This window comes from Chenopodium album, chromosome 2 (assembly GCF_948465745.1).
Source record: "Chenopodium album chromosome 2, dcCheAlbu1.1, whole genome shotgun sequence".
Lineage (NCBI taxonomy): Eukaryota > Viridiplantae > Streptophyta > Magnoliopsida > Caryophyllales > Amaranthaceae > Chenopodium > Chenopodium album.
In genome coordinates, this window is record NC_137835.1 from 15,056,206 (window position 1) to 15,069,803 (window position 13,598).

The window sequence follows — 13,598 nt, forward strand, 5'->3', positions numbered from 1 at the left end:
ATGGCAATCGACAGGTTGCAGGTGTTGATTATAATGAGACTTTTTCCCCTGTGGCAAAAATGGGGACTGTTAGACTTTTTCTTTCTGTTGCTGCTTCTTTAAATTGGGAGTTGCATCAAATGGATGTTCATAATGCCTTTCTTCATGGTGATTTGGAGGAGGAGGTGTATATGCAGTTACCTCCAGGTTATAACTGTCCTACTCCAGGGAAGGTTTGTAGGTTGCGTAAGTCTCTATATGGTCTGAAACAGGCTCCTCGACAGTGGTTTTCTAAATTGTCTAATGCCTTGAAATCGTATGGTTTCAAGCAATCGTATGCAGATTATTCATTATTCAGTTATATTCAGGGATCAGTCTCTCTGCATGTACTTGTCTATGTTGATGATCTTATTATTGCTGGTTCTTCTCATGATGCGATTATTCGTTTTAAATCGTATTTGAGTACATGTTTTCATATGAAAGATCTTGGTGTGTTGAAGTATTTTTTGGGCATTGAAGTTGCTCGTGGTCCAGAAGGTATATTTTTATCTCAGCGTAAATATGCTTTAGATGTATTATCTGAGGCAGGTATGTTAGGTTGTAAGCCTATTGATACACCTATGGAGCAGAACCATCGTCTGGCATATGCCGAGGGGGAGCCATTCTCTCAACCGGATCAGTATCGTCGCTTAGTTGGGAGACTTGTTTATTTATCCGTCACTCGTCCAGAGTTGAGTTATTCTGTTCATACTCTTGCACAGTTTCTGAGTAACCCGCAGGTGCAACATTGGGATGCAGCTATCAGGGTACTACGCTACATCAAAGGTAGTCCTGGTCAAGGTATTTTGCTACGTCCTATGAAGGATTTGTGTTTGACGGCTTTTTGTGATAGTGACTGGGCGGCGTGTCCGCTCACTCGTCGGTCTTTGTCTGGGTATATGGTGTTTCTTGGTCGTTCCCCTGTTTCATGGAAGACTAAGAAACAACCAACAGTATCTCGTTCTTCTGCAGAAGCTGAGTATCGTGCTATGGCGGTTACAACTTGTGAGTTGAAATGGTTGAAATCCTTGTTATTCTCTCTTGGTATTTTGCATCCCAAGCCTATGAAATTGTATTGTGATAGTCAATCTGCTCTTCATATTGCTAAAAATCCTGTTTTCCATGATCGTACTAAGCATATAGAGGCAGATTGTCACTTTGTTCATGATGAGTTGGTGTCCGGTAACCTTTCCACTTCTTATGTTCCTACAGGTCATCAGTTGGCAGATATTTTGACAAAGGCTCTTGGGAAGCGTCAGTTTGGTTTTTTGCTTAACAAGTTGGGCATTCGTGACTTACATGCTCCAACTTGAGGGGGAGTGTTAGGATATATTTATGTTAAGTTGGATATATTTTGTGAATATATTTGTATATATCTTGTTAGGAGTTTTTTGGTAAGTTAGGTTAATGTTGTAAGCCTATATATTCGTGTTTAATGGTAAAGGCTCATTAAGCCGTTTTCTCCTAATTTGTTTATTAAAGTTTAACATTATATAAAAACGTATATACGAGTATCAATTGAGATAAATCTAAAACTATCTCAAATGATCACTATATTTTGATCAATCTGTAAATCAACTAATGTGATCAAATGAAAGAATGCAAATAGTGCAAATTCCCAAATTGTAATTATATATGTAGGAAAAGATAAAGGGAAAAGTACATAAATAATTGTGTTAAAAAAAAAAAACTAATTGTTTATATCATTTTATCTATTAATCATGTATTCAACATAATTGTGCTATGAGTAGAAAACTTAGGTTGATAGAGAAGAGTTGAAGATGGGGGATTGGGGAGTTTGCCGCTTTTATACTAGGCTGAGGTTTGAACCAATTACAGCCTTACAGGCATAACCAAGACTCCAATAATCAATTTCTTCAGTCGTATTGACTGGGTGTATTGTTTGAAAGGTTTCATAAATCATAACCAAGACTCCAAGAGTGTATTAGACTTTATGTTTGTTTGTTTGGTAACAAAAAGCTGTCTACCACTGCTATTTAAATTTGGTTACTCTTCCATCATCATATTGTGTAGGCTTGTAGCTAGCAAAGTCTCTTTGTTTAAGTACAACGACTCATTTGCGTTTTTAAAGGTTATTGCTTTTTTGACTTTTATTTCAAGTAAGACAATCGCCATAATAAGGGGCAGGTTGGGTGTAATCCTCCACACTCATATCCGCCTAAAAATTTTATACCTATGGATGGTACAATACCTACCTCGATACCGCCCCATCGGATACAAAGTTAATATCCATCCCCACCCTACCACCTATTTAGATATCTATACTCACCTCAAACCCGCCCTAAACCCGCTACCATTATGTCATATTATATGACAATAAATTTGACGAATTATCATTATTATCATTTCTAACAGCAAGCCTTTTTTTTCATCCACTTGGCGGAATTCATATGATGTTAATGTCATTAATTTAATATTCTATTTTGTTATATTATTATATTATCTAAGATAGATTCTAAGCTCTTCCAAATTTGTTTCAACCTTAACAAAAAATTAGTATAAGACGGATATGAGGTGGGTGATGGGGTGGGGCAGAATTAGGGGGAGTTTACCTTAAAATCCATACTCGTCCCACTACCCATGGCTAGTACACTTTTTCATATCCATCCTCGCTCCATCTCTCGCCAAACCTCCCTCCCACCCCTAACCTACCCCCACCCCCACCTCATAGGTTGATAAATATAGTGTATTTGTAATTTTTGAAGAAGAACCTCATCTCAATAAACATCATAAAGCTTGTCGATTCCAAATATTGCTTTTTCATCATGAATTCTCATTGCCACCTGTAGGGAATTTTTCTAATTCAACTTTAAGCCCTACCGTGATCATGTTTTTAAGCTTGGAGGCGTCCAAATGAAAAGATGCTAGAGATAAAAAAAAAGCCACCAACAAGTTTTAGAAACTTGTAAACTGTTCACGAGTGCGAAAATTACACCTCATTCACGATCACGGAGATTGCTAACTCCATAGTGTTCCGGAACCATGACTGGATGGTACGAATCCAACCTAAAATAGATTGAACCCGCCCTAAATCGACCTCTACTTAATTCATATGATATTCATGTGCGCTTTTTAATCAACATATATACATCAAATTATTCCTAACTTATTTAATCTATATTGGTTGATTATTCATGCACAATCAAATTTGTTATTGATGATCGATTAATTAAAATCACATTAGCATTAATCAAATTATTAATTATCATATTAAGCGTGATTTCAAGTACAAATTCCCTTTAAACTTGCAAGAAATGGAGTGATCAAGCAATAACAATAAATCATGAATAATCAAGCAATGTGGAATTGACACAACCATTATCATCATAATAAATATCAATAGTAAGATCCTAGGCGTGATACTAAACAAATTATTAATAACAAATCCTAGCATGTCACTAATAATCAAGATCAAAGCTTTATCCTAAACGTGATTTTATCAATCAAAATCAACATTCTAAACATGATACTAGAAATCATAAAGACATCCTAACATGACAATAGGAATCATAAAGACATCTTAACATGATACTAGGAATTAAAATAATATTCTAAACATGATTTCTAATCCAAATCAAAGAATAAAGATAGTAGATTTACTTACTTTGATCCGTTGACTTTCTTGCTATTAAAACAATAAACATATTAGTAAGTTCAAGAAAGATTAAATCAATAAAGTTAATAATTTAAATCAAATATTAATTAAAATATAGATTTGGGACAAACCCTCAAAACTATTAACCTTTCACGTCAAGGTCAAAGGCAACGTTTAGGAGGGCAAGGAGTATTCAAATCTCGTGAATGAGGTATATATGGTGACTAATTGGGGAGAGTATCAAGGATGTGTTTAGTCTAGGCTAAGAAGAGAGAGAGAGAGAGAGAGAGAGAGAGAGAGAGGATATTGATGATGATTGTTAGTTATTGAAAACAAGGTGAAACAACCTCTATTATTTATAGGGAAAAAAGAGAGTCGAAGGATAAAAAAAGAGTGAGAATTCAAATCGGACTAAGACAGGTCCTGCGACGCGACAGGTTCATCGCGGTGCGATATGTACGTCTATCGCGGCGCGATGGTTTTGGAAAAATAAGAATGCGTACAGAGTTTGATTCTCAATCGAATTGGGTTAATCAAATATTCGTTTGTATTCTATTTTGACCGAATTTAGGATCATAAAAAAAGAGATGTTTTATTCAATATAAATTCTTTGATTTCCTAAAAAAAAAATCTTTGATCTTTATCTTTTAAGAATGAAAAGGATAAATTATAACGTTATAGAGATTCTAAAAGCTCATAATAATCCTAATGGATTTAGGATTAAAACAACCTTATAGAGGATTCTAGAAGCTTGTAATAAATCATAATTGGTTTAGGAATTAGACTAATGTATTTGGACCATTCACGTGATCATTGAGCCATAGGTAAGACTTGGTTCGGGTTCGATTTAGTATTTTGGTCATAACTTCTTTGTTATATATAAAATTTGGGCATATAATGTATCGTTGGAAAACTCTTTTCAAGCCCCATCCAACTAAACAACGATTGGACCAGAATCATGGACCGAAATAATCTAGTTTGGACATTTTTATGAATTGGACACGAAATGAATGATTTTGGGTTTAAAGGCATGAAATAAATGACTTTGGATCAAAACTTTTAAGTGAGGTTAGAAATACGTTCAATGCTTAAGGGAATTTCGCGAGACTCTTCAACTCTTCACTGAACTCGATAATTAAAGACGTGAAAGATACTCATCACTGAGTTTGATTTTTGGGGAGACACAATCAGATGTCTACACCACCTTTATATTGGTCATTGGAATTAATAAAGAAAAATATGTGCTTAGAAAAATGAATTCATGGCACTACTAAGCTATGAACTGTACAATGAACTTCCTAAAATTAAATCTTAATTTTATTAATTACCATTACCGTCAACCACCAATGAAATAACATAATTATGGACTAGCCGATTCTAAGTTTCTAACAGAATGTCTAAGAATTAACTTTGAAAGGAACGCATATGTTATTCATCTAGATTGAATGTGGCAGCAACAAAATAAACAAATTAAATCAAAACTCTCAGATTCAAAGGAAGAGACTTTAATGTTGCTCTTAGTCCTCTTAGGCTGTTAGTCTATTACCATTATACAACCAAGTTTGAGGAGATCATGAATTTTGACATGAGTGCCATGTTAGATTAGATTAAACAAAGTATAGTGGTCCACTGTTCATGTATAGTGAGCCTGGGCCTGACTCACCCACGGTTTGGGCTGTTGTTTCACTTCTCAACTGGCCCCTTTTCGACGAAAGCCCAAACCTCAATTAAAAAAAAGGTTTGTTGTACGGTAACTTTCTTGAATTTACTTTTCTATGTTGTGCCCTTCAATATGCAAAATGAGATATTTACGTTTTTTTTTATTTGCCAAATTTGAGCTCAATTTGGATCCTTAAAGGGCCAATATAGGTCCTATTTGGCAAAACTAGCGGTAGTGGATAGTATTTAGATGTCGAGTAGGGGGTATCTGTTAGAGTAGCGAGTAGCTGTCAATTAGTAGTGGGTAGAGGTTAGCTGTCAATGAAGCGGTTAATAGTACGACTATTTGATAAAACTAGCGGTTGAAATGTTAAAATACAGCAAAAATACATGCATAATATTCATAAAGTAAACAAAATTTGTCAAAAGCTACCCGGCCCACTACCTTTCAAACGCTGATATTACTGACGTTTGACAAAAACTACCTAAACGCTACCTCCACCGCTAACCGCTACATGAATTGCTACCCTATCAAATACACTTATATTTTCCTACTAATGTTTAGACTTAGTCCAAACGCTAACCGCTACCTAAAACGCTATCGCCAAACAACGTTGTAGCTTCCAAAACCTTAAACATAACATTTTTCAACACATAAATCGATAAGAGTGGGCCTCACTAATGGAATTTGTAACGGCGGTATAATGGCAAGATTACTACTTATTTATACTTGGTAAATGTACTTGCGAGTTACAGTGTGAAAAGTGTTGTATCAAAGGGCACAACGTAGAAAAGTGAATTTAAAAAATTTATTGTATAGAAAAATCTAAAAAATAGTTTAAGAATTTATGGGATGTAGAATAGAGATGGATCAACCAACAACCAAATTAAGGCAAATCAATCAAAGCACAATTTGGATTGAAATGAACATTAGTACGTACGGATTAGTACATTCTAACTAATACCACTAGGGCTATAGGTATAGTTCGTTATACGTATCTTTGAATTAGCTAGTTTTTTCCTTTTCTTTTATTTTAGTAGATATTAATATGGATCACAATAAATATGATGTAGAAGTGGTTTGATCTCCTGAATATCACCCTTTAAAGTCTTAAACCTTTAAACCTAGGGGCGGGGCACGAATTTCTTAAGTTAGGGGGGCCGATGGTTGGATCAATATATAAATATATGGCTTATTTTTATAACCATTTTTTTTTTCTAAATTGCATTATTATGATTTTTCATATTTAAAAAAATTTCAATAATAGATTACATGTTAAAATTATTAGCAATCTATTTTCCTTTGCATAAAACTGGTGCAAATCCACTTGTTGACTATCAATCATTCACTTTAAAAGTTTCTTATTTCATGATCATATCATCAAAAAAAAAAAAAAATAATAAATAAATAAAAAAAGTGGTAATCCATAGACAAATTATTACTGAGCAATTATACAAAAGTAAAAAAAAAATAAATTGAATTTTATAAAATAAAAGCGATAATAAACTAATAATTACCCGATTTCATACAAGTAGAAGATGAAGAATTGAAAAGATAAATCACATAAGTAAAGAATTTGGGGAAAAAAAAAGAGGAAATAATAAAATGCAAGATCCAATATCCTTGGATTTATGAAGAAGTTTATGGAGTATAAAATTAGGGAGTTAGGGAGTCACCTTTGGGTAAAATTATAATGTTCTCCACAAAGCAATAAGTACATTAAGTAGTAGTGGCGTATCCAGGATTTCCGAGCAGTGGGTTCGAAATAAAAAAGAAAAAGAAATGACAATATATTAATTAAAGATTCAATACATAAGAGCATTGTTCGAGTTTTCATACTTTAAAAAAAAAGGAATAAAAAGACAGCACCAAAACAACCATTAAACTGCACACTAACATAGTATGATATTCTACATAAATATTTTATTTAACACCTTTTTAATTCTTTTATCTCAAGGGTTGGAGAGGGTTCGAACCCCAGACTTCCTTGTAAGGAAATATAAGGACCAAACCAAAAAACACCATTGGGCTGCACGCTTACACGATGCTATATATATGATGTGAAATTATTATATTTAACCCATTTTTAATTTATTATATTATTTTTTTTAAAAAAAAAAACTTTAAAATTTTTTTCAAAAATTCAATGGGTTCTATGAACCCACTTGAACCCAACCTGTATCCGCCACTGCTAAGTAGGATCAATCCTTAAACCCATTCACCGGTAAGCCACTAGAATTTCAGCAACATTTATATGAATCATTAGTATATATACTAAAAAAAAAACTACAGGCTGCTAGGGGCCAAGTAATAAAAGTATGGGCAGCGGGTTTGAGTTGCAGGGACCAAGCTTTTGCCAAACCCTCCTTAGCTCGATCCGCCCCTGCTTTAACCAATTAAATTTATTGATGATTCACTTTTTTTTTTTAAAAAAAAATATTCCTCAAGGCATAAGACAAAAAAGATAAGAACTAATTTCCTATTATATTTTTTTTGCAAGAATTTCCTATTATATTATTACTTTTGTTTCATATTATTTGTAACTCATATGTTTGCACGGTCTCTTAGACAAAATTTGTTTATGTGTATTAAATGGAGAGAGGAAAATAAAGGTGCATGTGATGATGAGATAAATAGAGAGGGATGACAACTTAAAAAGGAAAGAAAACATTTGTTGTACATAATATGTAACAATTGTTTTTAGTAAATGTTGCATAGAATATAATGAAATAAAAGTAGTACGAAAGAAAGAAATATTAGGTCTTAAAGATATAATTCATCTATTTCTTTCTTAGCTGACACAATTGTTTAGATAATAGACAAGTTTATCAATGCATGCTTTCAAACCAAAATATCCTCAATTACCCGTACTCAGGCCGGGGTACATAATTGAAGAACTCGAAACCCTTTTTATGGTGCTTTATTCAATTTTGATAATCATAATTAAGTAGAAGAAAAGGAAGGGAGAGTTCATCAAAGTTTGATCATATGCATGTGTAAGAATGACTACATTAAAGTGTATCTTGGTACACAATTATAAGCTACGGATACAATGCAAGTTGGAGATTTCTTTCTTCCAAAAATTGCCAACCGATCCTTCACCTAATAAAGTATTTGAATTTGAGGGTCACACCTATAAATAAAGTTTGACTTACCGAATTTGAAAACAACTCCAAACTAACCTTCTCATCGTTGTACCACTAATAAACTAGTTGTACAAGAGATGCTTGAAAAGCAATGCTACTATTTTAGGATAACAATTGATATTAAATTTTAAGCATTAGTTATGAAACCAACTTTTATTTAATCTATTGAACGACAAGAAGGGCCCACTACACCCTAAAAGATTAAGGGTTTGTGACCAATTAACAATCACTAATGATAAAACTAGTGAAAAACTAGTGATAATTGTCAATTGCACATAGGGTTTTGATGTTGATTATCTATCTTTTTTTATCTAATTATTTGAAAGAAAATCTACTTATTCAAAATTACATTCATGAAAATGTACTATTTTAATTATATTTACAAACTCCTTATTTTTTCTCTATTATTACAAGCCTTTAAGTATTGTATATATATCGATATAACTTACGGTTATCTTATGTACCACCAATTAATATATATATATATATATGATATTGAACTTATTTAACCTAAATTCAAGATAAATTAGAAGCTCCTTGTCACTCTTTAAGGAATATATTGGTGATAATTCCATAAAGAATAAAAATATCTCATGAAAAAAAGGGAGCAAGTTCCTAGCTGTTACAATCAATAAGGTGCTACATACTTCAAGTTAACTTAACATTGATCTATTATATTTTTTTGTATATAAAAACTTAAAAAAGTGTTCCTAATCCATTCAACAAAACTAACCCTTAAAATATAAAATCATCTTTTTCACCTACAAATAAACATTTCTAAAGCATAAGAGTTGTGAATTGAAATAAAACACCCTAGACAAAATTAACATACAACATCATTACATTATAACAAGTTATTATTACTTACATATACAATAATATGGCTAAGTCACCCCAAATAATCCACAATAATATTACAAGCAATACTACAATTTGGTCTTCAACATGGGGAATTAGAAGCAGCTTTCAAGTTCTTACGGTGATCCTCTTTTCTCTAGTCATATGTGTCCTATACTTCTCCCAAGGCCATGGCTCGGGTTCATCGATGTCGCCTTCATCATCGCCATCGTTGGAGATCCATAGTGTTGTTAGGGATAGTATGGAGGAAATACAAATGATGCCAAGGTGTGATTATTTTTCGGGTAAATGGGTGTATGATAATGAAACATATCCTTTATATAAGGAAAAAGAGTGTAGTTTTATGTCTGATCAATTGGCTTGTGAGAAGTTTGGACGTAAAGATTTGCGTTATCAATATTGGAGATGGCAACCTTACCATTGTGACCTTCCAAGGTATTCTCTTTTTTTTTTTTTTTTTTTTTTTTTTAAATGATGTATGTTCATCATCTTTCTATAGATTTCTAAATTAATAAACTAAATAAAAAATAATTATTATACTTCAAATCTTCAATTCAGTTGGGTCATGAAAGTATTGTGATTTTTTTTTTTTTTTTTGGGGGGGAGGGGGGGGGGTCCGCTTTTAATTCCATTGAATAACAAGATATATTAGTCTCTCGATCTTTGCTTTTAATTTTATTTTACGAGTTGATGTACTGATATATATTCATTATAAATACTACGTATTAAATATTAGCAAGTGTAAATATATTACGGAGTAATATTCTAAATGACAATTATGGAGTTGACTAGTTGGGTATGTCAATGATTAAATAATCAACATTAAGGATGAGAAAAGTAATTTAGTTTAAAACACAGGAGTAAATTTTAGAGGTAACATTAGTGTTGCTGAATGTTAGTTAAATATGTCGAAATATTCATGAAATTTTGCTCATTTGAAGGGAGTAGTTTATTAGAGCATTGAGAGCCAGAAATATGTGTAATATTGAATTTACATACAAGTGTTACACATATATACTCCTAAGCTACCTTATAAATGATCTTTAGTTCTTAAAAAAAAAAACGATCTTTAATTGTAAAATACTTTTAAATTAGGAGTTAGTCGCAATAAAACACGCACTAACGCAGATATGACATAACAGCCAACGATTATACATGAATGACTTTACTCAATCTTCACTTGGAATCAACAAATTTACCAACTTTTATTAAAAAAAAAAAAAAAAAAAAAAAAAAAAAAAAAAAAAAAAAACTACTCCTTATTTTTAATCAATTACTGGTTTTGGATGGAAATGAATATTTACAATTAAAAATCCATTATCCAACTCCAACAATTCTTTTATCTAGCTTGCATTTGATATTTAGATGTATGCACTAAAAAACCAATCCATACTAACGAGGTCCTTCCCTAATGACAAAATCTATGGGCTTGTATACGATAGTGGATAGGTAATAGGTTTAAGATCCGATCCTCTCCCCTATTTGTGATTTGTAATGCCCTTTTGGCTCATTTTGACCTAGAAGTAACTACTAACTAATATACCAATCCATTATAAAAGGATTTTTTTTACTTTTACCACAAAAAAAATCACGAAATTGTTTTTTACTATCAAAAAATTTAGAAGTTTTATTTTACCACCGAAAATTTTTTTAAAAATTGTTTTTTTATCACCTACCATCAAGAAAATCGTTAAATTTAACGGTTAAAAAATTTTCTTCGATTTTCGTGCGCAAAACATGTTGATCATAGGTTTAGGGGGGCATTTAGGTCCAATGGGTCCAATTTGAAGTCAGAATTGACAAAAAATGATCGAAAATGCCTTTTTTTGCGTGTTATACAAAAATCGAGGTATTTTTAAACACACAAAAGGAAGCATTTCCGATCATGTGTTTGGCACGGATCAAATTGGACACAAAAGGGCCATAAGGTCCCCCCAAAACCCCTAAAGATGATGTGTTTGGCACGGAAATCGAAAATTTTTAAATATTCCGTTAGGTTTTTGACAACAGGTGGTAAAAAACAAAATTTAATTTTTTTTTGTGGTAAAATAAAATTTTTAAAATTTTTGGTAGTAAAAACAATTTTGTGATTTTTTTGTTGATAAAAGTCAAAAAATCCTAATTTAATTATGTGTTTTTGGAGATTTATAAGATTTGTTGAGCACAAATTGCTGTTGAAAAAGCTGGTATTTTAAGCTATTTTTGTGGGATTTTCCTTGTTTTTATGTTAAAAAAAGGTTCAATGCCACAGCATTGTTGGAGAAGCTAAGGAACAAAAGACTTGTGTACGTGGGAGATTCCTTGAATAGAGGGCAATGGATCTCTATGATTTGTTTGGTGGATTCCTCAATTCCTTCTTCCCTCAAATCCATGCAAACCAATGGCTCCTTATCAATCTTCAAAGCAATTGTAAGTTCTTAAGGTGTCCATGATGAATTTTTGTTTATTTTTTTACTATCTGAGCAATTTTAGCTCATTTCAAATAAGACAAAAGACACAAAGTATCACATTTATACCTAATTGTTGTATGTATTTGGGTGTATATTAGAGGTTGTATTGAAATAATGAAGGAATTGATAAACTAATGAAAAATAAATTGATGTGGACAATGCAGGAATACAATGCGACAATAGAGTTCTATTGGGCTCCGATGTTGATCGAGTCGAATTCGGATGATCCAGTGAAACACCGGGTGCCCGAGAGAATAGTGAGAACCCAAGCAATTGAGAAGCATGCTAGACATTGGACCAACGCTGACTTTCTTGTTTTTGACTCTTATTTGTGGTGGAAAAGGCCCTTCATGAAAGTATTGTAAGTATTTTTAATACTTATTTAGTTTTTTTTGACAAAATACTTAGTTCTTCACTTTATAATAATGTTTGCAATATTTTGTTTGAATTTGAATTATACTTGTATACATAGAGAAACTATATATTATACTGAATATAAATATTGTGTTACGTACTCCATACATAAGTTTAAGAGTTTTTGATAGTTTATTCAATTCTTACAAACATAATGTTTATTTTTGTGTTACTCCATCATGTTAACATTTTTTTTTTTCTATTTATGACTATGTTATGTTTGTGAAATTGTTTAGGTGGGGAAGTTTTGAAAGTTCAGATGGAATATATAAGGAGGTAGAAATGCTAAAGGGTTATGAAATGGCTCTTAGGACTTGGTCAGATTGGTTGGAAATCCATGTTAACCATTCCAAAACTCAGATTTTTTGGATGAGCATGTCTCCCACCCATGAAAGGTACATTTGGTCAATTACTCAATCGCGTTACATAAATGTTTATGCAACTTATGGGTCATATAAAATGGATATTTGCTTATATATGCAGGAGTGAAGATTGGGGTGGAGTAAGCGGGTTAAATTGTTACAATGAAACTCAATCAATAAAGAAGAAAGGTTATTGGGGAAGTGGATCAGACCTGAATATGATGAGACTAGTAGAAGCAGAAATTGAGAATTTGAACGAAAAGGGGTTAAACATCCAAATACTCAACATAACTCAACTCTCGGAGTATAGGAAAGAGGGTCACCCATCAATTCATAGAAAGCAATGGGAGCCTCTAACAGACGAACAATTATCAAACCCTAGTGGATATGCTGATTGTATACATTGGTGTCTTCCGGGTGTACCAGACACTTGGAATGAAATCCTCTACACTTACATTAATAGTTCCTTATAACACGTGGTATAAATTTTTTCTTTGTGTTTGAAGGGCTATAGTCATAGTATAGTTTGCTTGCATAGAATGATTTAAAATTAATTACCTTTGTGATGTTGTGGATTTTGCAATGGCCAAAGGCCTAAGCATAGTAAGCACTAAGCAATGCATTAATGTTGTGGATTTTGCAACGGCCAAAGGGCCTAAACAATGCAAAAGCAGTGTATAAGATTTTGCAATGGCCAAAGGGCCTAGACATGCAAAAACCTTGTATAAGATTATAAGGAAAACAAATTGTTAAGTTCTTTGATGGAGAGATTGTTTCTACTTTTCTTTTGAACATACCTCTTTAAATATGTGATAGTTCTTCCATTTTGTATCAATAGCAATGCATTTCTTTTCAATCTGTTTCGTATTAATTGTGAGATTTTCTTATTTAATTAATAAGTATTATTCACTTTTATTCTACAATACTGTTATTTTTCTCTCTCACTAACCTCACTTGTAGAATTATTTTATTATTTTTTTTCCTACTAACTATCAAATATTTCCTCACTAATTAATCAAACTCATTTAGTTTAAGAATAGATCATGCATTAAAAAAAAAAAAAATCAAAAACTA

At 32.3% G+C, this 13,598-nt stretch overlaps 1 protein-coding gene across 1 annotated transcript; it reads left to right on the forward strand.

Moving 5' to 3' along the window:
* Nucleotides 1–9,180: 9,180 nt before the first annotated feature.
* LOC145583561 (protein trichome birefringence-like 34) lies at nucleotides 9,181–13,340 on the forward strand. The gene is made up of 5 exons (XM_081640717.1): nucleotides 9,181–9,733; nucleotides 11,536–11,707; nucleotides 11,913–12,109; nucleotides 12,399–12,557; nucleotides 12,646–13,340. Exons 1-5 carry the CDS (start codon nucleotides 9,321–9,323, stop codon nucleotides 12,995–12,997), a joined length of 1,293 nt encoding a protein of 430 aa, XP_081496843.1. The 5' UTR covers nucleotides 9,181–9,320; the 3' UTR covers nucleotides 12,998–13,340.
* Nucleotides 13,341–13,598: the final 258 nt, after the last annotated feature.

Excerpts from the sequence above, each read along its gene's own strand:
- LOC145583561 (XM_081640717.1), top strand. The coding sequence starts at position 9,321 with ATGGCTAAGTCACCCCAAATAATCCACAATAATATTACAAGCAATACT. Across the intron at positions 9,734-11,535 it reads TACCATTGTGACCTTCCAAG|GTTCAATGCCACAGCATTGT; the intron begins GTATTCTCTTTT and ends TGTTAAAAAAAG. Across the intron at positions 12,110-12,398 it reads AGGCCCTTCATGAAAGTATT|GTGGGGAAGTTTTGAAAGTT; the intron begins GTAAGTATTTTT and ends GAAATTGTTTAG.